The 27,464-nt window shown below is 38.4% G+C and overlaps 1 protein-coding gene across 4 annotated transcripts in view; it reads left to right on the top strand.

The window, feature by feature from the left end:
- Positions 1–27,464, top strand: part of nhsl1b (NHS-like 1b) — a 184,610-nt gene that overhangs the window by 96,768 nt on the left and 60,378 nt on the right. The window contains exon 1 of one of the 4 annotated variants that reach the window (XM_088938946.1): positions 9,728–9,746. The exons of the other annotated variants lie outside the window; for them this stretch is intronic. Coding sequence (XP_088795072.1) covers positions 9,731–9,746 — 16 coding nt within the window. The 5' untranslated portion in view covers positions 9,728–9,730. Of the gene's footprint in view, positions 1–9,727; positions 9,747–27,464 lie in introns of those variants that run through there. 4 annotated transcript variants of the gene reach the window in all.

The following is a 27,464-nucleotide window of genomic DNA, read 5'->3' on the forward strand; positions in this document are numbered from 1 at the left end:
CTAGACTTACAGGTAATGCCAGCGGTTTAGTGTACTTATATTCTTTTAAGCTTGCATGTGTGTTGCACACGGGGATACCATCCATCTTGCATTAAACACTCCCCAAGTTTTTCTTTTAATGACTGATGATCATTGATATTGACAAATTCAGACAAAAAGGTGATGGCTTTTTGTTCTCCATTATGAGAGATTTGGTGAGAGGGCAGCACCAGCACTCAATCAACAGCCCTTGTTCAGCAGACCCCAGTGATTATGTGCTCTGTTAATTCCTTAATTGACTTCTTTCTTCTCACTGCTGAGCATCCAGGGCAGTGTTGTATTAAAAGGGAGCAGTAGTGATACTTTTGTTCTGGAGGAAACTTCAATTTGTATGCCATTTTAAATTTATAATGTAACAGATCATCTGGTGTAAATGTATGTGGGAGATGTGTTTTTTTTGTCCTACTTTTTACAGCAACCTTCGTATTTATTAGTTTTACTATTGGTTTTATATATTATTCTCTTCCGTATTTATTGGGTCCTAGTCACTAGTGCTGCATAACAGCATGCAGACATTGGATGCCGTTGTAACTGTGCCAAGTTCCACTCACTCTGCAGAAATCTGACTTGACTGTTGAGGGCAACAGAGAAACTTGGATGTCAAAAGGAGAAAAGCCACAATGGCAGGAACTGGGGATTGCTAAATATATAGCAGTGGGGACGAAAAGTCTCAGTTGTTGAAAATTGTCAAACATAAAATAATCTGCGGTCTGGCTGGCATTACAACCTTCTCCCAAGTTTCAGATGTAGCTTTTTTTTATAAGCTCTGCCTGCAGTAGCCAGTGCTTATTGTTTTTGTTGCTTTTAATAAAAGTCTGTAGTAAGAGAACCTGAAATGAGGCTCTATGAAATATAAGGAGAACAGAGTACATTTTACTTTGAAGCCCTTTACTATCGTCTGAGCAGTTCAGAACTGCCTTTTTGCTTCATTGGCTCAGTCTAATCTGTTCATATTCTCTCTAAAAATTAGCTTTCTTTAGCTTGTGTCATGCAGAAATGTTCAGTTCTTTATAAAATGTAGTCATAAACAAGTTTAATGTCACACAATATAAAAATATTTTCCAGTTGATTTAGATGGACTAAAAACTCACCTTGAAGAAGTGAAATAATTCACCGTGACATCATGGGACTAGAGTTTCTCACAAGCGATAGAAACTTGGTTTTGCACAAGTAGTGTCATGGAGCTCATGTTATGGATTTGTATGTTTTAGTGAAGCCATGTGTCATTTATTAATGACAGAGCAGTCTACTCCCTGTAAAGCGTTTGGTGTCATAATGATCTGAGTGTAAGCTGTTACAGGTACAACAGGAATGAAATCTGTATCACAGAACGTGCTGTATAAATGTACAGTAACACTGGCTGTGCGCTCATCGGGTACTAACAATCCTTCTCTCTCTCTTGTTTTTCATGTCCTGATGATGATGGCATTGGTTTATCTTTAGGTAAGTGACCTTTTTCTGAGTTCTGTTAAAACCTTGTGTTGTTTATAGTAGTATTTTTTGGTGTTCAAAGAAAAAGAGACAGATAGCCAGAGTAGTGCAGCAAAAGTGTAGCAATCTGTGTGATGCTTTTATCATGGATTGAAACACCCAAAACATTTTATTTTTGTACTGCAGCACAGAGATAATAGTAATTTCTCCTTTTTTAATTATAATTTGTTATGATGTTATAACTTTAGAATATTATCCTCTTTCATTGCAGTGACTTTGCAAGGTTCATAATGGGATTTTATGACTGAAATAAAAAAGGTCTTCGGTGTTGTAGGTCAAACGCTTTCCAACCAAGAAGAGTTACTGGGAGCATAAGTAGAAAGAAGCTACTGCGCTGAATGTTCTGTGCAGGAAAATTGAATGTTTTTAACACAACAGAAATGTGCTCAGGCAAAATGAAACAAAGCCCAATTTGCTTGCGTTCGTCACAGGTTTTCTCTTTGGTAATGCGGAGTTTTGCCTTCGGCAGTTTGTGTTGAGTGTATTGATCGATCAGATTGGTTGTGAAGATCAGCTTCTGCTTTGGGTTCAAGCTCAGGGCATGTAGAGGTCATGTGAGGCCATTATGTTGCAAATAATACTGCAGGTTCTAGTGATAAGTCACAGCTTTAATACAATTTCATCACTGCAGTGGTGTCAAGGTGTTTGACACCAAAGTAGCATGTATTTTTACAGTGAATGCACTCTATATATACAGTATCTTTCAATTGTGTTGAAACAGAAAAATCAAAACCATTAGTTTTGCTTTACAGTAAATCCATTTCTATGGGTGGTCATTAGATTAATATGAATGTTACAATCAATATATGCATACATGCGTATGTGCCTGACTATATGTTTTACATACAGTATTGTGTAAAATTGTGTAAAAAAAAGTTATTTTTATTTTAATAATTATATTCTGTATTATGTAGTTTCTACAACTATATACAAATATATGTAATACTGTTAGATTATAAACAAATTAAACATGTTGCTTTTTTCTATCTTAATTATCCTAAGGTAAATACATTTATTATGTAGTGTTCTGAATTAGCAGTAAAGAAACTTGTTACTATATAATTTCAGTTTTAAAACCCAGTAACAATTATTTTATTGAACAATTCAATTCAATACTTACACGTGCTAATACACAGTGGTTTAATAATAAAATTCCTGAATATAAACCAATGAAAAGGGCTAAAAAAATACATTTTATGTGGGAGTTAATCTCAGTAAACACCAAGTTGTTTTCTGTTTTTTCAGTTACAATCATGTATTTTCTATGGAGCATTTAAGAGATGAAATGATATCTTTGAAATTGAATGCAATTATTATTATTAGTGAGGTGAAGTCCAGTGAAGATTTGCTGTCTTTTAAAGGACTGCTTTTAAAAAGCTCTTAATACATCATTCTGACTAGCATGGTGCTGTCTTTTAACCAAGATCAAATTTCAAGAATGGACCGATTTTCCTATTTTACTTTGATTAGCCGTCTCTAACTCCGCTATATTAGTATTCTGCTATATGTCTTTATTGTAAGGAGGCTTCTAACATTTTCCACCTATGTGGAGAGGAATTAGTCTTTTTTAATTTACAGCTTATTTAAAATGCACGCCCTAATCTATTCATTAGCCTGTGAGCCTATTGATTTCTTTTTAATGTCCTCCAGCTGTATGAATGCTGCTCCATGCTTTAAATCAGTGGCTCACAAGGGTGAAGGTTTGTAATGGCCTGCGAGGACTACCTGCCTGGGCATACACTGACATGTTAGCTGTTGATAATTGAAGAGCCTGATTAAAAATGAGCTGAGCACGCCAGCTTGCTCCCTGCTGTCCTTGGTGCTGGTCAAGCTGGCTCTGGACAAAGCTGGAAGGCCCTTAGCTACTCTCTCCCTGTTGGATTCCTGTTCTCTGCCTCAGTCGTTGCACCTGCTGCAGCTCTTCACAAGAGGGTTACCCAGCAGGACCATGTTGAAAAGACGTTCACTAAAACAGCAGCAACTCTGGGGAGAGAAACAAGTTCAGCAAGCCGTGGCAGTTAGAGCCACGTTTAAATTTGTAACCTGCTCTTTTATTATGTAAATGGAAGAGATTGTAATCCAAAATTAAATGTCCCGAGGCATTGCCGATTTCATGTAAGCCATTTTTGATGTGACTGGTGTGACAGTGACACCGAAATGGATGTACCTGCGTTTATGTAAAGTGTCCTGGGTTTAAAATGTGGACAGAACTCATTTAGAAAGAGAGTAGCACCCTCTGCCACAATGCCTCATGACTCCACACCAGGCACTGATTGAGATTTAGTGTTCAAGTGAGAGGAATCCTACTAGACTGATAAGCACTGTTCTCACTGCAAACTGGGTTCACTTGGATGTCACCTTATGTCAGAACTTCCCAAACTTTCAGCTGATAACACACTATTAACGATTCCAGACCTTTTAGGCACTGCTGATGATGAGAAATAATCAGCACTAATATTACAAGAAATAAGATTTATTTCAAGTTAACCTCCACCCCACCCACCACCTAGTTATCTCACAGCTAGATTACTGTACTAGCTTGCCCACTAACTAGCTCTCTTATTATTGTAACTGAATAATAGTATCCTGAACAAGATTTTATTTGACTGAAACAAATATTTTAATAATAGAGGTTTCTTCAAAAATGTAGGGTTCCCCATTATGCTGCCGGAGGAAGAGCTTTGTGCTTGAAAATTGAATAGCAATTTGCTATTTTCTTTGTGCCTCAAGCCATTGTGCTCTCTTTGCTATTAAGGCACTGTTTATGATTTTGTGAGGCAATTTCTTTTTTCACATTGAAAATTAAGTGGTAAGCAACAAAGGGACACAGTATTTGTCTTGTGACCCGATGATTCAGCTGCGAGGCATCCCTGTGTCTTACTGTGTCCAAAACCCTGATGCGTAAGATTTTCCTTTAAAAAATTGCATACTGTTTTTATAAATGGTTTCTTTTATTTTAAGTTAATTACTTCATTTTTTTAAATTGACCTAGACTTGATATAAATATGTGAGATTTTCAGACCAAGGCATTACATTTGGTCCCAATATTTTGGTGTTAACACTTTTGTTTGGCCAGGCGGCACCAGTTCTCAGATGGCAGCCCACCTGGCCTGTAAACCATAAACCTGAAACCTAGACTACAGTTTAATGAGAAATATTTGCCTTAATTTAATGAGAATTTCTGTGAACATAACCATTTAGTCTTTGTTTCAGTGCTGAAGTGAACTGCACAGAGATACTAATCAGCTGTATTGAAACACAGTCTCTTGTGATGATTGATAAGTGACAGTGGCGAAAAAGTAAGGTGGCTTAAAATGGCAGCAGAACATTTACAGTATTGCTCCTAGCAATCCTGGATATAACAAATAACATTTATGGATAGAGTACTAACAATTTTACCAAATTCAGAATTACTCAAGTTTTTTTTTCAGTACAGAGGGAATTGTAAGTCATATTAGGTTATGTTAGGTAGTCTGTAGTTCTGCAAAGTGGCCTTAGAAAATAAGGTATTTCTGGTTTTCTGATTTTTCCAGTCCTGCTAATGGGATAGGGCCTTTACAGACTGCAACTTGTGCTGTATGTAAAAACTTGCAATAATTTCAAATTGCAAATGAAGTATTTCAGCTGTAGCTGTTTCTTGACTCTTTATTGATTTATCTTCCTTTATTAAAAAACGAAACCTTGGTTCTTTGCTTTGAGATTTGACTTTTGCAAGCCAAGCTACATCAACAACTCTTTCAATAAAGTCAAGACCAATTACTTTCAATTTCTGCAGTGGAAAACAAAATCTAAATCAGGCATGAATAACAGTCAGAAGAACTGAATGATGTCGCTCTTGATTAGGTAATGGTGACATGTACTAACGTAACAAGCAGTGATGGAACTTGATGATCACGAGCTGTGGTGCAAATTTTCTCCTGGACCCTTCCTTCCCCCTTCCTCTCTCCCTCTTATCTCCTCCTGGCTTCACACACGAGTTTCCATCCCAGTCCACACAGGAGAGCTGCATGGTGTGTTTCCACCACAGTCTACACTCCCCACAGGAGCAGTGAGAAGTGCATTGCCACCCCTGTCTCCACAGGTTAGGAAACATTCAGTTGACGTTCAATTAAGCTTAGGCTAAATTTCAAGAAAACCTTTCAAGCAAATGAGAAAATATTTAGCATTTCACAGAAGAAAGACAGGCATTCTACATTTGTAAACATAACAATGTGTATGTGATGTCAGGTGAGTCCATACTGGGGTGTAGGGGGGCCGATATACTGCAGGGCCCCAGTACAGTTGCACCAGCTGCACTACCTGCAGTTAAGCCAATGCTGATAAGGATTCTGTAGCTATGGTTGTTACCATAGCAAGGCAAGGCAACTGGACTCCAGATCTCCAGATGTGTGGCTATATAAATAGGCTTGTGTGCCTGCACTTGGGGCATGCAGTTTGGGAATCACTGCCTTAGGTGGATCTCATATGCATGCTGGAAATTCCCTGCTTTGCCGTGCCTCTGAGTTTTGGAGATATCAGGTTCAGGGAACAACACATCTGCAAACACTTGAATGTCTTTCTTTCAGGTACATACTGTATACACATCAGCACTGTTTTACAGAATTAAACAGTTAGACATAAGCACTGTGTTACAGAGTTAAATAGTTACACATTAGCACTCCATTATAGAGTTAAACAGTTTTGGAAACTATTTTCACAGTGAGTATAACTACAATATTGAGTGCTTCTCTGAGCTACAGTGTATTCGTTGCCCCTTTTCAGACTACATACTGTAACTGCTACAAAGCCTGTTTACCGTTAGAATTAACTAATGTTTCTGCTGAAGATGTTTGATACTCGGAATACAAGAAAGCAAAGTTTACGGCTGAATTATAGTTTGGGAAGTGAAGTAAATTAGAGCCCCTTTACCCCTAGACACTTGGGGGCGTAACAGACATATTTTTATGTGGATATAGCTTTGTCTTTTTTGTGAAAATATCTCGTCTGTCTTGCTTGATACTGTACTTGGCAGCAGCCCTGCAGGAGAAGTTAACATTTATGATCTTTTATTGTTAGGTGCTACATTCATTATTGAATCACATAATGTTTGCCATGTAAGCACAACAATGTAAAGTGGTCAGTCAATGTCAGCTTCAGTAACTGGGTTTTGTACATGAAAACAGAGCGACATGATACTGATTTTTATTCCTTATCCCCTTAACGTACTGTCAGGTCTTACCAAAACTTTAGTAGCCAGGGAGAGGCTGTACAGTGGCTTCTTTCTGACAGAGATCAAATAGAGATGTTTTGTGCAGGTTGATTCATCTCACATGAATAGCTGGAGCCTCTATCTGAACTTTATATTGAGAGCCTCTCTCTGAACTTTATATCTGAACTAATTGTTCTGTGAAGAAAACAAAGATTGTAATCACAGATACACATTAGGCTATGAGGCCATGAAATAATGCTGTGTTTTAAGACATGGGTCTTTCAAGAAAATGCTTCATGAGGTGTTTGAATTGGTAAACTGCTATCATCCAGACAAGGAGTGTAAACTGAATAATCTTTTGATAACTTTCTAATGAGAAGATCAGAAGCCTGTGAACTTAAGTATGAAGTACTGTTTCAGATGTCATTATTTTATAAACTTTGCTTGAATGCCTGCATGACACAAGAGAATTAGTCAGTTTTCATACTTTAGAGAGTGCTTTTTATATTGAGCACTGTAACATCAATATTACAGACAGGTAATTAGTGTTATAAAATGAACACAATCAGTAGAAGGACAACCTCTTTTACAGTGCCTTTCATCACAATTGGATTAAACTATGAATGACAGTCAAATTTCTTAACTTTAAGCTTGGTAAAGCTAGATAAATTTACCTTGAAGTTGTATTACATTTTTATAGTATAAAGGAAGGATACAGTAGTGATACTTCAGTCTTAAAGATAAATGGATGTTTTTCAATCAAGGCAGGTTTCTCAATGCAGTTTCTCTGACCAGACATTAAACAAACCAATAGCCAGTGTTGTAATTCCTGCAGAGGTTAATTCTCCTCTTTCAGAGGTTACATTCTTATGGCTCATTCAAGGGATTCAAGAAATTGTAAGATTTTATTTAAACCATTTGCCATCATCAGTTTATACTGTGTAATACAAACTGCAAGGAGAGAGAAGACGAGGGAGACAGCCTGACCTTTGACTGATCAAACGCAGCATCGTTTTACACTTGACTTATCCTTCATTATGTGTACAGTTAGTATTGTGTTGAGAAGCTGTTGCTGCCATTAGGAACTGAATGAAATCAGAACTTTGACCCATCTGTCAATCACAAATACCAAATGGGCCTCTTGGTAGCCAGCAGCCTGTTTGTCAGGAGCTTTTTCTGCATGCTCAGTGGAAAGCTCCTATAGAAAAGACAGAAAAGATTGGAATATTTGAAGTGGTCAAACTTGTATTTTAATCCAGGTTTAGGCTCTGATTATGAAATCTTTAAATGATGTCCCCCTTCACCCTCTCCCCTATCGCTGGGCGAAATCACGTTTTGGATCTTGAGGTCCACAGCTGAAGATGGCTCAACAATTAAAGTATTTGTTCTTCCTCAAGCTGACACAGCCCCTCCCGCCTCCCACACTATATAGTATAAAGCCTTAACTATAAAAATAGCTCTGCTTTGTGGTTCTTTGCCAAGTATGAGTTTGGACCTCTTAGACGCATTTTCTACAGATCAGCTTACAGATTCCATAGCTAACCTGTGAGGTGATGTCACTTGTTACAAGAGAACAGAGAAATGTGTCATAACAAAAAGAGTGTCCTGCTGGTTCTGCTAACGTTTAAGGGGAAAACTATCCCATTAAAGTTGACTCTTTAACCTTTTTCGTGTGCCATTGGGAATGTTATTGGTATGTACACAAGCTGCCAGCTGTTATTCTTGGCATGTTTGTACTATCAATATTAAAAACTGCATTGTTTTAAAAAAATGAGTGCAGAAAATGTGACTCGTGGTTTGTAGAAACAAACCTATTGCACAGGTTGTGGTATTTTCTTAAAGGACGTGGTTAATACCTTTTGTGTTGGTTTTTTTTTCTGCTATAGAGCTCTCTATCTCTCAACATGTCTGGGGCATGATTTAAATATACTAATGAAATAGACAGTGGACACACAAGCTTAAATATAAGTCACATTAAAACATTCCTGAAAAGGCACAACAACCGGTCTTCTTTAATCTTTCAGTTGATTTATTTTGGCTAGTTTTTGCTGTGTACGTGAGCCTCTCTTCCTTCAGGATTACACGCAGGTATGTATTTGTGAGTATGTTGTGTTTTTAAACCTTGTTGCGTTAGATATTTTCATAAAGGCAAATGGCCTTTACTGCCTTGACTGTCATCAGTGTACTTCTCTAGAGGGTGTAACTGCTTGAAGGTAGAAGGAACACTGCCAGAGCTGGTTGGATTACGTGCTGCTGAGCACCACAGATGTCCGCTGGAAAAAAAGTAAATAAACGTTCAACTGTAGTGTGTTTGATATTTCTGTGATGATAGACAAGTAGTTCATCCAACGTGAGTATATGCTTTACACCTGGTAAACATCAGGGGGAAACAGTATATGTGTAGTTTGGCCACCTTTTGTGTTTTTTATTTGGCACACTAGGCAAGACAGATGTGGTGGATAGGCCACCTTCCCACAAGAAAAAAGGAAAATAAAAAAATAACCTGGATATTTAAAAATGTATTGTAAAAAAGCACCCTTGTCTCAAATAATAAGTGAAATGGAAATAATCACTCAGTTACCCACTTTCTGCAAAGAGCCGGGGGGCAGTAGCATTTGACAACAAACAGTTGAATTGGGGATTATGTGATTTATTTTTTATCACTAACCAATTGACAATCATAAGCTGTGTCCACAGCCTTGGAAATGCTGACACTCCAGTTCAGACAATTGCAGTCAATGCTGTGGCTATGCAGAGAGGCTGTGTGGAGGGACCATTGTGTTGGAGTGGGGTTGGGAATCATTTTTTGGGGGGGGGGATTGTCAGTGCTGTGGCTCAGCAAGCAAAGGGATTGGATCGCAGCTTCCTGTAACAACACGAGCTGGCCGCCTGCCACTGCTAACAGGCTGTGTGTGAGCTGAGTGGAGTGGGCTGGGGAGAGCTGCCCTGTTCAGTCCAGCTCTGCCAGGACTGTACGCGAAGAACGGAGAAGGAAGGAAGGTACTGGCCACAATGTTCTGCCTGAAAGGTAGGAGGCAAGTGAGGTGATGGGTCTTCTTCCGTAAGGATTAGTCAACATTTTGGGGCTGCTTTCAGTTACAAGTGGGGAAGGTATGATCTGAATTGTTTCTTTCCCGAAAAAAAAGCTCCTGACAGTTTCTTTATTATCATAGTGTCTTGATTTTTGTGTGTTTCCTTTGTTTGGCAGGGAGGAAGCTTCTCCGTGGTCTGAAAGTTAGATAGAGTCTGGGAGTTAGATAGAGAAACTCACAAATTTGACACTACCAACCATCTAGGTTGCAGGGGGGTGTTTTCTTTGTTGTAGATGAAGCAGAAGATAGTATTTTAAAGTTTCTTTTTACAGCACGAAGTGTTTCCATTAGATTTTTTTCCCAGAAACTTTCCACTTTTTTTGCAATTACTATGGAAACGCATGCAATGCAGGCATAAATACAGTAGCAGTGCAATAAGTTCCGATCTGGATTGTGTGCTTTATTGTTACTTTCTGATAGCTATTAAACTATCAGAAGGCAAATGTCCGGACTGTAGCAGCTTATCAGAAGTAACAGCAGTGGCTTAGGATTATTTTAAGATTCTCAGGGTCATTTTTTTAACTACTTCACCGGCAGCAATTTTTCTTAACTTTCAATATTTAGGAAGTATACTGTTCCATTGCAGTAATATTATTGCAATACAGTTAAAGTGTTTTTGGCATCTTTTTTTAAAAGAGTGGGATATGATTAAATTACATTGTAATGTTTAAAATGCATGTTCCCTTTGTTTTGTTTGGAGTGTTTTTTGGTCTTGTGTTTTTGCGGCTTCATCTTGAGACTTAACGGGGTGTAAGCTACAGGTGTCTCTGTAAGACATATATCTTTTAATCATGAGATGAACTAGAGATTCAGATTCTAAAACGCTTCTTGTGTCAGACAGGGGACAAAGTAGTTTCATGTGCCATAGTTAGCTAGAAAAGCTACATTGGGAATCTGGCCTATACCATTTATGATAGGATTACCCCTAAAATTCTGCTTGAAACCATCGAAAGGACTAGTTTTTGATTTGGAATAGTTTCATTTTAAACTAGGAGTCGAATTCCATTGCAAACTGTATGCCCATTAACATTTTAACTCACTGGGCACCCCTCTGAAGAGGAGGAACTGAAAACTTGGCAGCTGTTGTGAGGTTTAACTGGCTACTATACTTGTCCAGCACTGTCAAACTGATTGTGTTATGCTGTTAAAATGCAGAGTACGATGAAAATAGAGTTTTCCAGCAGTAAAGAGTGTAATATGTCCTTTATTACTCTAAAAGTAATTACTATTACTATGCATCAGTGTTATTTAAGAGTGACTTGTTCTTAAACACCAATTAATTTTCCCCTTTACACTGATCAGTGTCGAGCAGTCACTTGCTATTTAATTGCAGTCAGTGCAAAAAAAGACACAAATGTAATCTATAAAGACTATAGTATCATTGCTTTTTCTCAGAGTGCAAAGTCATTGGCAGTGTTAAAAATACCCAAATTTGCAAGTGCAGTATACACAACTGGGAGCTTCTGGACAAGCAATCTCCAGACTACAGGACACATCCTGTTTTCCAAGCAGATGATATTACCAGACCATTTAGGAGCCCCGGACAATCATGCCTTTGAAAAATGCCATATGTTTTGAGCTGACATGCAGTTTTTCTTGTAAAACCATCCCACACATGTTTAATCAAAGCTCTGGGTATTCAAACTGAGTTCTAAAAATGTCCATATTCAATTTATTAAACTGTTGGGGGAAAACTATTACAACCAATGATTTGTCTATAAATGATCCAAGTTGTGTATTGCTAAATTGTCACGACTCAAACAATGCAAGGTGCAGAGTGCTATTTGCTATTACATTTTCTAAATAAAACAGAATTAAGCTCTTTAGGAAGCAGACTCCCTAGTCTGCATTTAGGTGTTTTAAAGTACAGGGGAAACCACATATTTTTCTGTGTGAAGCACTGACACAAATACCATGGAATTTTGCTTTGAGTTTTCCTTTGTATATCATGTATAGCAGAAAGCAGTGTCCATATGCATGTTAGCTTTAAAAATAAGCTGAAACTATGCCAAACAATTCTTTCTGTGTTGTAACGAGAAGCACAAAACCATGGCAGAACCATTTTTGTTAGCATTTTCCATTGCAAAAAAGTGAACTTAATGATGGATTGGAATTGTTGTTCTGATTAAATGCTAATGGTCTTAGAAATTACTGGTTTTGTTGTGTTGATCTGGTAATTTTCCTGCTTAGTTATGCTGTGCAGTCACTCTTGTATTACAGCTTAGAAACACTTAACATGTTTTAATCCATGAGAGCCTTCAATGAGGGCAGTGCCATTTCTATCTGCTACAGCACTCAAGTATCATTATAGTGATATACAGTGGGGAGCCTGGTAACTGTCTTTCTGTCCAGGGTTTGAATAATGAAACTGGGACCCAGACCTATTTCTGTTCACCTTCTTACTGACAATTTATAGCCAGATCTTTACTCAGTCTATTGTAGGAAAGCCACTCCTCACAACTTGTGCTCCTCAGCAAAGCCTTTTGCTGAAGTGCATCATATGTTACATTCTGTAAAGTGTTCCAAGTGATCATTTTTGGTATACTTTGCATTTCAAGAATACCTCTGGCAATCTCTCAGGGCTGTTAAAGTCCTCTACACAAAATGACCTTCACAGTATGCAGCAGAAGCTATCATCCCTTAGTTGCAACAACATTAGGAATGGAAACAAAATGTGCTCATTATGATATTGATGAAGAACAGTTACGCTTTTGAATTGTGTGTGAGCTTATGGTAGCTTAGACGGTGTAGAATCATTAACAATTATCCTTAATTGACAAACATTGCTTGTAAGCCACCATCTTTTTTTAAAGCGCCCAAGAGCTTTTTTGAAGCCTGCACACTGGACCCAACATTTATTTGAAAGTAACTTTGGCTTCTTACAATTCAATGAGACTATTATTTGTTGTGACATGTTCCATGTTCTGTAACCATGAGCTTGACTCACGATGGTCCATTTGCAGGCCTTAGTTTTGGCTCTCAGTTGTGGTTCACAGAAAAGTTTGCCATTCCAGTAGGTTCCGTGGTAGTGGTCTTTGCAGATATCTGCATGTACTTCATTATTCCCAAATGTAGTGAACATCTAATTGAAATGACTCTGCTCATTGTTTTTTTTTTCTAAAACATATTTACTTATATGTCACTGAAGAACACACGCATCAAAACAAGTTCAAGATTTTCCCTGTTGTTCATTAAACAGAGTTAACAGCACTATCCTCTGAACTTCAGCCACAGCCAGCCAGACCCTTGTCTCTAGTCTGATATTAGTCAGTGCTGGAGGAAGGAAGGTGGGAGTCACGGTGGACTCTTCTCCTCAAATTCTACCCTATTTGTATCTATCGAGATTCTGTGCATGTTGCTAAGGGGGTGTGCTTTCATATCCCACCAGTCTGTTTGCCATTTGTCTTGCGTGTGTGCTTCTCCGTGAGTACATTCTTCAGATTCTGTTCTTGGCAGGATTCGGGATGGATCAAATGGGAGGCATATGAATCAGATTTGCTGGGAGAAAAGAGGCTCTGCACAGCATGTGTTGAAGCCAATGAAGCCCTACCACAATGCACTCCAGGCTCGAAGGAGTGTTTTTTTTAGTATAGGGCTCTGTTTTAACACTTTATTGACCTTACCCATGCACACCCACCCCCCATCACACTGTCTGCTTTTCATAGACCGCATTGAGTCATAAAGCTTCACATAATTATGTTGGGGGAGGACAGCCATAGCAAAGGACCTGGGCTTTTGAGAGCTGCTTTTAAAGGGCTTTCAGCCATCAGACAGAGGATAACGAACTATACAATACCATTTGGAGATTTCTCCAGCTCAGCTCTCCAGGAATTTAGTATTTTGTATTGCCAGAACATGCTGTTCCATCCTGCTGCTACGTTGTTGAGGGAGAGATTTAGTTTGTAACTATCCACAGAAAAAGACGACCTGTTCCTTTGAAGGCACCAGTTGCAAATCTGGATTTAGCTTGTGCGTTGTACTGTAGAGAATGAGTAATTCTTTGGACAAGGTTTATTGAGTTATTCGCATTTTGCAGGCATGAAAGCAAAGCTTGTTGATATAAACCTAGGCTCTTGGCAAGTGTCTTGTCTTTCTGGGCTGTAGAGAGATCACCTCAGACCATTTCCTGGTAAATATGCTCTGTTCTTCAGATCTGCTAAGATCTGCTGTAGCTTGCTGTAGCTTGTTTGGGATGTCTGCATGTGCTTCCTGTCTGTGTCTTAATGACAGTCCACTGCGCAAAAGAAGGTGTTCTGCAGTAGACTAGTTGCTCCAACAGTGGTTAGAGAAAATCGCTTGCCTCAAGGAAGCTTTTGGTTCACTGTGTGTTAACCTGGACTTGCACATTTCTTGGATAAAATTTGAAACTGATGTCCCTTTGTTAGCATCTATAACAGCAGCTGGTGATCCATCTTGCAGCCCTAGACTCCTCAGGTCACATTGGATTTAACATATGCTGAATGACTATAGTAACTCATGATCTCTTCTAAATGCCAAATGAAAATGGTCAAAATCAATAAAAATCAGGTTCCCTGCTTAGGTGGCTTTATTTTGACTCTGCATTGTTTCTGTTTCTGTATTTACAGTGTCTTGCCTATACTATAACATTTTTATTAATTACAAACAGTGTATTTGTTTTCAATATTTTTTTTTAAATATTTTTCAGAGCTGTAATGATAAAACGGAACACCGTAGATTCAAAGAAGATCTACAAAGTGAAATCTACAGATTTCATAAGTATTCAGCCCCCTAAATCAGGACTTGGTAGAAGCATGTATGACAGCAATTGCTGCTGTCAGTATTTTTGAAGAGGTCTCCACTAGCCTTGCACAGTAGTCTGTCCATTCTGACTGGAAAGTTCTGACAAGTTTATTGGGGAAATTGATGGACTGCAGTCATCAAGACTTACCATAAATGTTCTATTGGATTAAAATCAAGATTTTGACTGGATATTTGACTGGACTGACACTGGAAGACATTCACTTTTATCTGACCACACCTTTTACTTCAGGTAATTGCCCTGGTGCCCTGATATAGTCATGTGACTATTTAACCCAGGTTCAGTTTCTGGTGTGACTCCGGTTTTCATCTAGGAGTCATCCGTAATGTACTGTATAGTATGTCAGTCCTGAGAATCTTTTTAGTGCTCGCTGATGAGAAACATCCTCTTAACAAGATTGTTAGTTGATAGTTCGATAGCGTTGAATAGGTGATGAAATAACCTCTGCTGGACTGTGCTGAAAAGTTGAATTTTTTTTGTCTTGTCTGATCATAATACTTTCTGTCACATTTCTACATATCTCATTTTTATCATACATTAAGATGATTCTTTTTCAGTAGACTGCTTTCTTGCCATTAACACATAAAGGCAAGTTCAGAGAGGAGTTTATTTGCCATATTGTACATGTACACTGGGATTTGTATTTGCGATGTTCACAGTGTTCTCTCGGGACATGCACAGTACAATACACACAATGTGCACAGTACAGTAGAAAACAGAAAATGATAAATAATGATAGTACAACAACATTCAATGGGTAGCACAGAACAATAAACACACAGGACAATAAATACTTGATAGCCATGTAAAAATTACTTAGGTGCATTGTGCTGTTACTGTAGCTGTTAATGATGTGCACTGCTGTAGGGTGGAAGCTATAGTGTTCAGTGCTTTAATGGTGTGGTACCGCTTGCCAGAGTACAAGGGGGAGAGCAGTTTGTGGCCGGGATGGTTGGGATCCTGAATAATGGACTGGGCTTTATGGCGATAGTGAATGGTATGAATCACTGTTGAAACAGAGATATTGTCCTACACGTAATGATGAAAACACATAATTGTTTTAAATTACACCTTGCATGGACTATCTAAGACAAAGATTTTATCAGTAGTAGTAGGTGATACATTACAAGACATAAAGAGCCAAGATAGCAAATTATTAAGATGTAAGAAAACATCAGGTTTCCTGTGTCTCGAGATAGCAATAAGATATTCAGGGAGAGTTTGACCAAAAATGTTGATGAAAGCCAGTCTTTTTTCTTTTAAGTACAGTGAAAACATCACTTGTGTGAATGTATACATTTATTAAAAATCAGTTAGGGAGGACTGATTACATGTTTTGGTCTGAAACCTACAATATAAACAGAGATCTGCTTATCATTATAAAATATTTAGTAGACAGGTGATGCACTATGTGCAAATTCAGCATTCAGTTTTAGGTGACAGAATTTCAGAGCTCTGAAGATTTAAAACTAAATTAATAGGATTTGAGTGGATTACAGTCTTGGCCTCACAGAGGGCTTCCAGATTGGGATTGGGAAACACTGTGTGTGGGAGATTGAAGCTTAAAAGGTTCCACATGTCTTTCTCTAGAGTCTAACCCTAGGGGTGCAAATGCTGGCTTTTGTCAAGTCCTTGTCTGCTTAATTGGACTGAGTGTTTGATTAACTGAATAAAATTTAAGTTCCTGTCCAGGTCTGTCAAAGGTTGAAAACTATTGAGCTTTGAATGAGTTGTAACTTTTAAGTCATTCGCTTGAAAAAACACTTTGTCTAAATCAACCAATAATTAGATCAAGGAAATCAACTCAGAGCCCAATGTGTTTGCCTGAAAAATGAGAGAACCTGTTTCTCTTTCAGCAGCTACATTGTGTAACCAAGCCAGTCTAGTCGGGGGCAGGTGCTAGTCTGTGCAGCCCTAAAGGATGGCGCTCAATACAAATGGCTTCCCACAAGGCTTGGTTGGGATCCTTCTTAGGAGGGGAGCCTTATTGATGAGCGAATCAACCCTAGATGGTACTGCTTATATCAACCATTACAAATCTAAATTCCAAGTCTGTAATTCTGTTGTATTATGTACCAGTTTTAACACTCTTCCGCATTCAGTAGTAGTGATATCATCAGTATAATTTATTAGTCATTTATCCAGAATGATCTACAGAGATTTGAAGTGACCTGTCTCTTAATATCTGCTGTTATAGAGTGATCATAAAAGACCCTCATTTCATCCAATATAGATAATGATGTAAAAGCCAATGATATGCAAGATGTCGATCTTCTATGTATACCAAATTCATTACTATTGCATCTTTGAGGAGGCCTTGTAGTATTTTGACATTTACTGGGCTTTCCACCAGAGCCAAATGCAGTTTTAGCACTGGTCGTAGTTAAACATGTTTTTTTTTATAAATCCAAACATCAAATTTCAACTTATCATCAGCTTTTCCTTGGGGCTTTTAAATTCAGCTGCTTATTGTAAACTTTGCCATGTAACTGGATAAACTGACTTCCTTCACGCCATTTCAGTTTTGCTAGATTAACCCCTGCTGGAAGAACCTATATCGAAGAGAAGAGTATTTTTTGGTCAGTTGTTCAGATATAGCATATCTTTACAGGTGACATTTTGAAGTTACCACTTTAATATTTCATATTATATTCATTTAAATTTTTTCAATTGAAAGAACTAATATGTACCACACCCAGGGTCTTTTGGGGTCAATTCCCCATCTGTTATTAATTCTAGGCACTGAAAAATAAAGGTTTAAAGAAGCCAAAGATAACATTTATACCTGTAGAGCTTTAGAACATAAAGCTTTACAAAACTGGAATATTTCAAAAAACAAAATTGATTTTAAATAAAATGTATCTTCAAAAATAATTTCAAGGAGCCCAGTTACAAATTAAAGACTTTTCAAATAATCATTTTCTGTAGCTGACTTACAGATCTATTCAGCTCCCATTATAGAGTACAATGTCTGTGAGAAAAGGAAGTTTCACTTTAAGTGAAATTGACATAATTGTTGTTATTTGTTATGTGATTTGTCATGATTAAAAGGGACCACATCTCCAGAGCAGAATACTGTATGTCTATGGTCATTTTTTTAAACTAGCTTAGCCTTGCTAAAATAGTGTGCTTGTTTGTTTAATTTCGAGTTTGGAATTTTCTTGTTTGGGCGATGTTTAGGAGTTGTGTGGTGTGTTGATATGTCACCCAGCTGTGCTTGTTTCTTGCAGAGAACTTAATCACGCAGCTTTCTGTACAGTCATTTTTACAAGACATTTGATCTGTTTATTTTACCAAAGCTGTCCCAGAAGATTTCAGCTTGGTTACGTCTAAAGAACATTTTGATTTGCTTGTATACTGGCCCTCAAGCTAGTGAAGGCTTACAGTATGTTCCAAGGGGTTGTAAGTACTGTGTCCAATTAAACCCTTTGATACAAGGGAAAATGTCACCCACTGACTTATTCAAATTGCTCCATTGTGGGTTTTGTCATCAGCTGCCTTTCACCAGGAATCTCCAAACAGTGTTTCATAGCTGACCAAATGCCACCAGGGGGGCATGAATAAATACTAAGTCATGTTTTTTTGGCTTGACTTGCAACAGTGATCCCTGTGGCTTGGCAGACACCTGTGCTTGCAGAGTCTGTTCTGTATACACTGCACTGTGGAAAAGCTTTGACGATGACTGTGCATTCTGTAGGGTGTACCTTGCTTGTGTATCTACTGCAGTAGTACTGTGGATGCAGTGGTAAGTAGAATGAATTTGTAAGTTCAGATTTGGTCAATTGAAAAAGGTAAAGTCAACCAATCTAGACAAACAATTACCACATTATTCAACCCACCGGGGGATTGGGGTGCCATTGAAAGTGATTTTGTCATATGTGGGTCTCAGGAAACAGACACAAATATTGTACAAACCAAGTGCTTTTTATTTACAATGCAGATGGAAAAACAACCATAAACTAAACAAAAGGCTAACTTACTGTTTCACCCAAACTTCTTCTGTAAAGTCCCTCACTGTACAGACTTTCCGAGACACTTTAGAAAACTCACATGCCTAAAAGTTAAAGGGTCCGGTGTCAAAGTGTTGCTTGGATGTCTGGGTCTTTTTTTCCCTCTGTTGAACTTGCACAACACAGAATCTGCCTTTGTCTCCAGACAGCAGATCAGACCAACCAATGGAACCAGTGAGTGCTATGCTATAGGTATTCTTAGGTGTGATGCTGAAAAATGTATGATACACAAAGCAGAGTTCCTGTACTGTATGCCTCATTTAAGGCAGTCATGTGAGCAGTGTTAGGGCTCTGGACTCTAAACTATTGTGAGTTCTGTTCCCTGGTGGGATGCTGGAAGGTTCTACACTCACCTGCAAGGTCCTGTACTCATCTTGCTCCAGTAAATGCACTGCTGTACAAATGAGTCTCCACATCCTTATTGTAACAGAGAATATGTTCTTAATGAACCTGATCTGATGTACAGAAATATAGAAATAAATATACATAGTTTGATTTTGAATTCTCGTATTTGCACTGCTGTTTCTTCTTACATGTTATGGTAAAAATAAAGATGATAAGCATTTTTGCATGTTTGTGCACATTATACATTATACAGTTATGCATATACACATTTAAGATGTCCAAATAGACTTACACTGGAGGAATATCCTGTGAGAGAGGTTTTAATAACTGTGGTGAGAAGGCCTCTGGAGGAAGATGCCTCATAAGCATTTTTTAAATACATGTATGTAAAATATAGCCTGCCAGGCATACTCTGAGTTCCACATACATGCCAGTGGTATTACTGTTACAGCCATTTGGAGTTAGGGGCTAATGGCTAGGGGTACACACAGTTCAGATTTACAGTGATTTGTGATGTGTTGTTTTGAATGCTGCTCATTTCACATAATTGCTATTTTAGAAGAGAACTTCTATAAATGTAACAAAAGATGAATGGACTTGGGTTTCCATTGCTTTTGTTCATACGATTAACTTAAGATACATTCAATTTTATAAAATGTAATATTTTACTTGACAGCCAGGCTGGCATAAATACTTGTCTGAAGAGTGCATAGTGATCATATTGGGTGCTGTATTTCTTTGCAATTGGAAATAATCCAACATAATAGAAACTGAACATATAGCAAATTCCTGTGGCGGTGTTTTAGTATTGGAAAGCTGTATACGCACTAAAACAACAGTCACCAAAATAGGGTTTTTAGGGACCTTCAGTGAGTGGACATGAACTAATGCAAGCTAAAACTGTTTGGTTTCAGAATTCTTTAAAATCACTCTTTGTTTGCAAAGAGAAATGTGTGCTATTCAGTGACAGCCCTTTACAGCTAGATAGTGTTTTTCTTTTCATTGATCACTGTAGCTAAGGGAAATGTTCTTTTAAAAGTGTTCTCTAAATGTTCTATTTGTTCTTATTAATGAAGCTTTACAATTTAGTTTCCTAACAAGTTGTTTAGGTTATTGATAATGCACCATTTTGAGATATTTTTTAAAAACGAATTTCCCTGTTTTTTAATCAATTCTGTTAAATAGCTTGGTAGTAATTATTGCTGTGAAAAGGAGATAAAAGTGAGATTGTGTAAGAGATTTGTGTAATTTGGCACAATATGTCTTCTTCATTTTGAGAGCCATGTATGCTAGGTAAATCCTTTAACTGTAGCATTTACCATTGTTATTTTTCTGAATACAGCTGGAGGTCCAAATTCAATTAAAACGTGAACGGAAATTAAGGTCTGACAGGCACCTATCAAAGCACATATGACTCTATTCATAAGTGCTGAAAAATAAATGTGATCATAAGGAAAAGCAGATGTTTATAATGAACTGGGAATTTTGGGTTGCCTCCCTTGAGTATATCTATCTCTGTATACATAATCAGGTAGAAGTCCTCTGAAAGCATTCTTTCATTAGAATGCTAAATTTTGTGCATTAATCTGGGTGTTGATGGATTGTATAACATTAAGACTTTTCACACTTTAAACCAGAACATTGGTGGATAGATTCCAGAATCATGCTAGATTGCTGCCTGACCAAATAGAAAATCTGTACGGCTGTCTCCAGTTTCATTAACAGCTGTCACGACAAACATCACAGGCCTTTTACTGGCCTAGGTGTGGCATCATTATGCTTGCAATGCGCCTCCACCCTGCTCAAGTTTGTAGTTTCCCTCTAGGATTAACTCTCTGTTTTTCTGTATAAAAAGCTTCAGTTTTGTTCTCATATTTTGTTTCTTTCCCTGGAGCTCTTCTGTGATTGCTACTATTTTTGTTTTTGATTATGAAAATGGAATTCTAAAGATTTTTCTCTATATTAGGGTTTCTGAAAAGCTGTCTTCATTAAACAAATTCAAAAACTCATACCTCAAAACAGAAGCAACAATTATTAAAATAAATAGCATATGATAGGTGGTCTGGGTTAATTATCTTTCATATTAATCCTTTCCTACCCCTGAATGTGTTCAATGTGGCTTTGGTTCTAAACCACATGAGACTGAAAGTTGCTCAGTCAGCCTACTGCTGGATGCAAGTAAAAAAAAAATTCACGTACAGAGTGTAAAGCCTGGGTAAGGTATTAAGACAGCATTTGTTGTAGTGTGACATTAAACTGTCATCCACTTTACTGGAATGTAGCCTTACCCAGAAAATGATGGTTGGCTGTATTTAGAGGGGGTCTCCTGAGGTAAGGACCTTGTTAACACAGACAATAGATGTCACTGTAGCATCTCAGAAATACTGTATTGAAGTTTGACGGTCTCTCTGTGCACCTGGTTTCCACTTTTAACTTACCAGTTTAGCAGGTAAGTTTCTGCTGCAGTTTCTGCTGTGACCAACCTCTGTTTGCATGTATTAGAGGAAACGGTGCGGCTCACTACGATTTGAGTTTGTACGCTGCAGTTATTGAAGTTAAACATTTATATTACTGAGAATACACATTGACAAGACACAAAAGAATACCAGTTCTGTAGTTTGTTATTTGTCCTCAGTGAAGGTGAGATAAGACAATAAACAGAGAGTGATTATCTCATTTCTAGTTATGATGGTCTAAAATTTTAAACCAGTTGCTTGAAATAGTCATTTTGCTTGCTTTGTTTCATTTTCCCTCCAAACCAATTTTAAAGAAATTACATTTTCACTGGATAATTACAAATATTTTATCACATGATTTATAGATGTTAGATAAACTTTTCTTTTTTTCTTTTCTTCTTTCTTTCCTAATGCTCAAATCAGATAATATTGAAGTGAACAAACAGCTATCTGTTAATCATGTCTGAATACCACAGAGAATGCAGAATTTGGGTCATGAAGTTTTACTCTGTTGAAAGTCATAATGTGAACCAGTTAAGAGTCATTCTGTTGCAGTTACGAACAACTATTTCCGCTCCAGGACGAAAAAGTGGATCATAGTGCTGCTCTCCTATTTTGTAGCTATTTTTGTCTTATACCTGTCTCATTAATACAGAAAAGGAAGCATCAATTAGCTAACAGCTCACCATCTTTCAGAAGAAATAAATTTCTGTAAGCAAGTAGCAACCCCTATTGGTGACTTCCTACTGATGTGCATGCCAGTCCCCTAAGACAATACATTTAATTTGAAATAGTTAAACAAATGCTAGTTCCAATACATGTTCCTTCTCATTTTAATGTGGAGTGATTCTGAGAGAAATATTTCAGTGCCCTGTTGTGAGTGCAAAAATATAAAAAAACAGTCATAGTCATCGTTAGAAAGTAAAAAAGACAGCAGTAGCAGTGTAGAAATTTTTCTGTTTTGTTGGGTTTACAGTAAAGTCTGTGAACTCAAGAATACTGTAAAGCCAAATAATTAAAGGTGATTTTTTTACCCTTATACAGTATGTTTAATACCATGCTATTTAATAAGTTCAGGATTTAATAAGTTCAGGAGGGTGAAGTTTTTAGATAGTGAAACACAGGCCTGTGAGAGCAGGTGGCTTCTCCGTCTTTGGTGTTGTCTTCAACCCCTGAGTCTCCGTGGTAACCATTGTAGAATTTGCCTGTCCTTTGGGCGAGCAATGGGCTATTCCAGAGAACATACTTCTTATTAAAAAGCCTCAGCCTAGCAGGGGCTCTGCCAGTATTGTTCGTCCTGTAGGGAAAGGCACCTAATGCCATGGCGAATAAGCCCTTTTCTGTGTCCTTGTGGTTTACTACAAATGAGTCATAGTGGCTACATTTGCAGTGGATTGTGTGAGGGATGAACCAAATAAACTTTAAATTTATTTAACTAAGCAAATAAATGTTTGACTGCAAGGGAGATTGTAAAGGCACTAGGCTGCATGATGTGTTTTATTTTTTTGCCTTTGTATTCTCACAGAAATTCTATTTTAACATATGGTGCTTGAGTTATTGTATAATGCAATAGCAGCACATTACGTTTATATAGGGAATCCAGCCTTTAAAAAATGTCAGGCCTGATATTGGTATCAGTACCTTACGTCATAAGAGTCTTACCCTGGTGTGCTCTGACACTTTCAAAATGTGTCTCATTTTGAAAGCACTCTGCTGCAGCCAGATAAAGCCACAGTTTGCGTGACTGTAAACTCTAAACACGTTCTTTGAGTTTTGTACATCTCTCACAAAATCCTTCTGATACCGAACGATTAATACAGATGATCTCATTGCATGACTGTCTTTCAGCAAAACCTGTCTTGTGCTGTTGCTCTGTCAACGATACAAGCTTTTATTTAAGTGCATGCAGGTCAAAGTCAGGTGGACAACATGTCAGAAAAGTGCCTAAAGATGTCAAAAGGCATAGAAAAGGCAGTAAAAAGAAAAAAAATGAAAGAATGGGTTCATCTAATTTCATTTACTGAAACTTTGCCAAGGGCTAGAGATGAGCAGATTGTAATGTAACAGCTGCATTAATCTCTTTGCCCATTCAGGCATCAGGCTACACTGCTCAGATTGAGAGCGAGTCTTTTCTGGTCTACCTCTCTGTGGCCAGTGGAGTTATTCACATGCTTAATAATACCGTGCCTTATTAACAGAACCTTTTCAAAACTGAACTTGAAACTGCCAGCAACTGCAGTATCACCCCACTCGTTGAAAATGTCTTTAATATTTTGTTTTAGGAAGATCATTGTTCCTCCCTTAAGGAGGAACATCTTTGTTTAAATACAAGCTGAGACTTTGTTACAATTCTGTGATGTTACACACATAAAAGAACAATAACTTAGTATTTTTTTTTTGTTGATCTGTGCAAGGGAAGTTTTTGCTTTCTTATAGCCATAAGAATTTCACACTGGATAAAGAAACCTAATTATTGCCCTTTGCAGCTACTTAGATTAAGACTAACTACTTATTTGGAGCCTCAATGATGCCTGTCAGTAGCTGTATAATGAAGCTGGTTTTTAAGTAGTATTTGGCGCTTGTATAATGTTGGAAATGATAATGTTAGCAAGAGGCTTTTATAGACCCTAGCAATCTGTTGTGGCTTTGGTTTTTGGCATTATCAGTAAAGCCGTTCTTTTTTGAGCTACCTCGGCTTTTTATGTTACATCTGATTGCAAGAGCATTTGAAAACTGAAAGGCATCCCAATAACTATTCCTATAGCCTGTGGTTAAATGTAGTGATAAACCAAGTCTCTGGGGGGCGTATTCTTTTACCTACTTCATAACATTGCATGGTTCCTCACATAGGTCACAGAGCAAAAGCTGTCACCAACATTGAACATTCCTGTTCTATAGTCAAAAGTGTAACATATAATTAAGTTTAATTGGGTTGAAGCCCAACCAAGTGGCTGGATTGTTTAATAAAGTTGACATCTGGCAGTTCCTCTGATTCTGGGAATGCTCAAATGCAAGTTTTCATTTTTTTTTCAAATTCCTTTCTATTTTATTCTACCACGTCAGGTCCAAACTGGTGACAGTATTCACCAGAACTGCCATTGAGGGAGGAGGATTGATGACTGGAAAGTCTATTAACCCATCTTGCCTGCAAGTCTTTCACTCCATCAACCCTAATTAAAGGTGTTTCCAAGCTGCTGTAACGACAAACGGATTTCAGCTTGAAACATTTCCTGCCTGATTCTTAATTAGCTTGAGGTGATGTGGTACTGAATGTCATTATTACACCTGGCCTGCTGCTCACCAGTCCCAGCAGCACTAAAGCACTGTTTGAGTCTGCTTTGTCAAACTCCAGAAGAAGTAGATTGTACTAGATGTGACAAATGTTTTGGATGTATCTGAAACATACTTTTATGTAACTGTTACAGATATTGTATTGAAAATAACAAACACTGAAAGTGCAAATACAGTATAATTGTGTCTATTATCAGACCACTTAAATGTGAACTATGATGTGAGTACTGAAAACCTGAGGGGAATTCAGGTTTAAGCTAGACAGAGGCATCCTGAAGGTCCTGACGGTCTCCCCCTTCCTGTTGTGTGCTCAAAACATCCTGAATGTTAAAAGCTGCTAGTGTGGATTTGACACGAAAACCTCCTTAATCCCGCAGAGCCTTATTAAAAGCTTTTCATTATGGAATGGTACCTGTTTTGTTCCATCTGTTCCTGTGCAGCTATGCAGCATTAGCATTCTGTATGCCTGGAGATGGCGCCCTTGCATGGTTTGCCCTCTTCTTAATCACTAGAGCAGAGAAGTTAAACTCTATTCCTTCCAGCTTCATTTCTCAATGATCTTAACTGCTCTAATGTTGTCTCATTAATGTAATTGAAGGATGAGTACTGAATGTAAATGAAGTAGTCACCTCTTTATTGGCTTTACAGAATGAGTATTTCACTTTTTTTTTCCCAATGCCTTCTGACACTGATGCTATGATAGAGCCGCTGTCTTGTAACTAACAACTTGTAATGATTTCTCTTGGAATCACTGATTGACCACTCTTACTCTGACAAGTAATACCGACAGGTCAGGGAACTGCAGTTGGAAGGCGGACTCTACTATTTGAGAAAGGTTGTCACTAAGGCGTGAGTCGCTAAGCCTCTGAAAAGTAATGGCAATAAGCAGGAAAGATCAAATGTCATACTCTTGTTTTGCAACCTTTCTTATGTTCCTCTGCTTATTTTTATTTAGTTTTTTGAGTTCTGATCTGTTATATTGTTTTCATGTGCAAAGAGACCGATACTGCTTCCATGAAGCAGGTAGAATACAGCTTTACTTTTGTAAGGAGTTTATCTGCACCTCAGCTAATAGTTTTTGCTTTTTGACAAGAACTGAATTAAATGGCTGGATGAAATACAGATGCTTTCTAATTAAAAGTGTGGTCAAGAGCACAATAAAGAGTAAATCAGTGTGTTTAGGTCGTGACTCATTTTTACAAATGGATTGCTAAAGATATTTAGAAGACTACAGTACAGAACGTGTCATTCAAAAGGCCGAGACTGTATTGTTTTCTGTAGACATCTCCCAGGCTGCTGCTGTTTTGGCGTTTATGATAAATGGAGCACACTGCAGCATTGTTGGCGTCTGTGTGTGTTAATTACCTGCCGACTGGTGGCCATCTGCAGCGGTGAGGCCAGCCTGGCTCATCACGGGGACTTGGCTGGATAATCTGGGTTAAGGGATTAGGAGAGAAGGAGCAGGAGACTGCGAGAGGGGCTCTGCAGAAACAAAGCTCTGCAGACCTGCTCATCGCAGTCAGGGGAGAGGAGACTTTGTGCATGGGCCTGATTTATTCAGTTTTCTGAGGTCTGAAGGAAGTACCTGTTTCCCTCTACACGTTTTCCCCCCTTCCCTTTTGGGTATGTCCTTTTTTTCCATGTGGATACTTTTAACACAAGGACTTTGAAGAATCAAATCTCGCTCCAAGAGTACAGTCTGCCTTCAGTGTCCACTTTGTGTTGTTTTTTTTGATTACCCGTTTCGTTTCAGCACTTTTTCGGGGGAGCGGCGGGGTGGGTGGAGCTTTGGAAGTGCCTGACTGGACAACTGGGCTGTTCTCTTGGCAGCAAATCAATGATTTTGAATTGAAGCAGGTCAGACTTGGCTAGAGTCAACCAAATCTCTGGGGGTCTCCTTGAGAGGGGTGATGGGCAGGCCCCTCCCTTTGCTTTGAGCTGTGCACTGGGGGAAGACAAGTACAGGAGAGAAAGAGGTGGGGGGAGCAGTTCCACCCTGCCCCCGCCGTGACAGCCCGGCCTGGAGCACCATGATTGCATATGTGCACTGCCTCTCCTCGGAGCCAGTGGTGAGCTGCTGGCACCGGGCCTACTATGAGGATGAGGAGGAGCTGCTGCCCCTCTACACACACAAAATGGGGAACATCCAGCCCAAAGCGCAAGGCCGCATCCGCAGAAAACTCCTGCAGCACGGTGGCCAGGAGCAGGAGTCCCTCTGGACCTCGAAACCAGTGCCAGGTACTGTACAGAGTGAAGAGGAAAAAGTTTCCTCTCTCACGACAGGAAGGCATAATGTTTACTATCAGACTCGGAGCCAAGCTCTGCTTTGACTAGTTTGCGCCTGTTCTTCAGTAGGAAACCCAGGGGTCTGGCTAGCTAACTTTAGAGTTTATACCTGCTTTATGAATTAGCTTTTTTTAATTTCCAATTAAGGTAACCGAGACTGGGTAATTGAGCGGCGCTCTGTGACGTAACCTGGTTCTGCCTCAGCTTAGGGTCACCATGTTTGGGGCTTGGTGGGTTAATTGTATTCATTTTTAAGGCGTCATCATTGTTTTCCTACATATCTTTTTGTTTCAGCTCTAGTTTTGTAGGCTAGTGTTGCAGTTTCATTATTTGTCATCTGACTTGCTCTACTTGAGCACAGAAAAACGAATGTGTGCGCTGTGTTGCCTGGGTTACTGGTAATCAGAAAAAGCATTCTTTGAAATTAGATGAACAAATAGCTTGCCTATAGGGATCTTGAGCTGTTGCTCTGAAGTGATTTTTTTA

Source organism: Atractosteus spatula, chromosome 2, assembly GCF_055471065.1.
Source record: "Atractosteus spatula isolate fAtrSpa1 chromosome 2, fAtrSpa1.hap1, whole genome shotgun sequence".
Classification (NCBI taxonomy): domain Eukaryota; kingdom Metazoa; phylum Chordata; class Actinopteri; order Semionotiformes; family Lepisosteidae; genus Atractosteus; species Atractosteus spatula.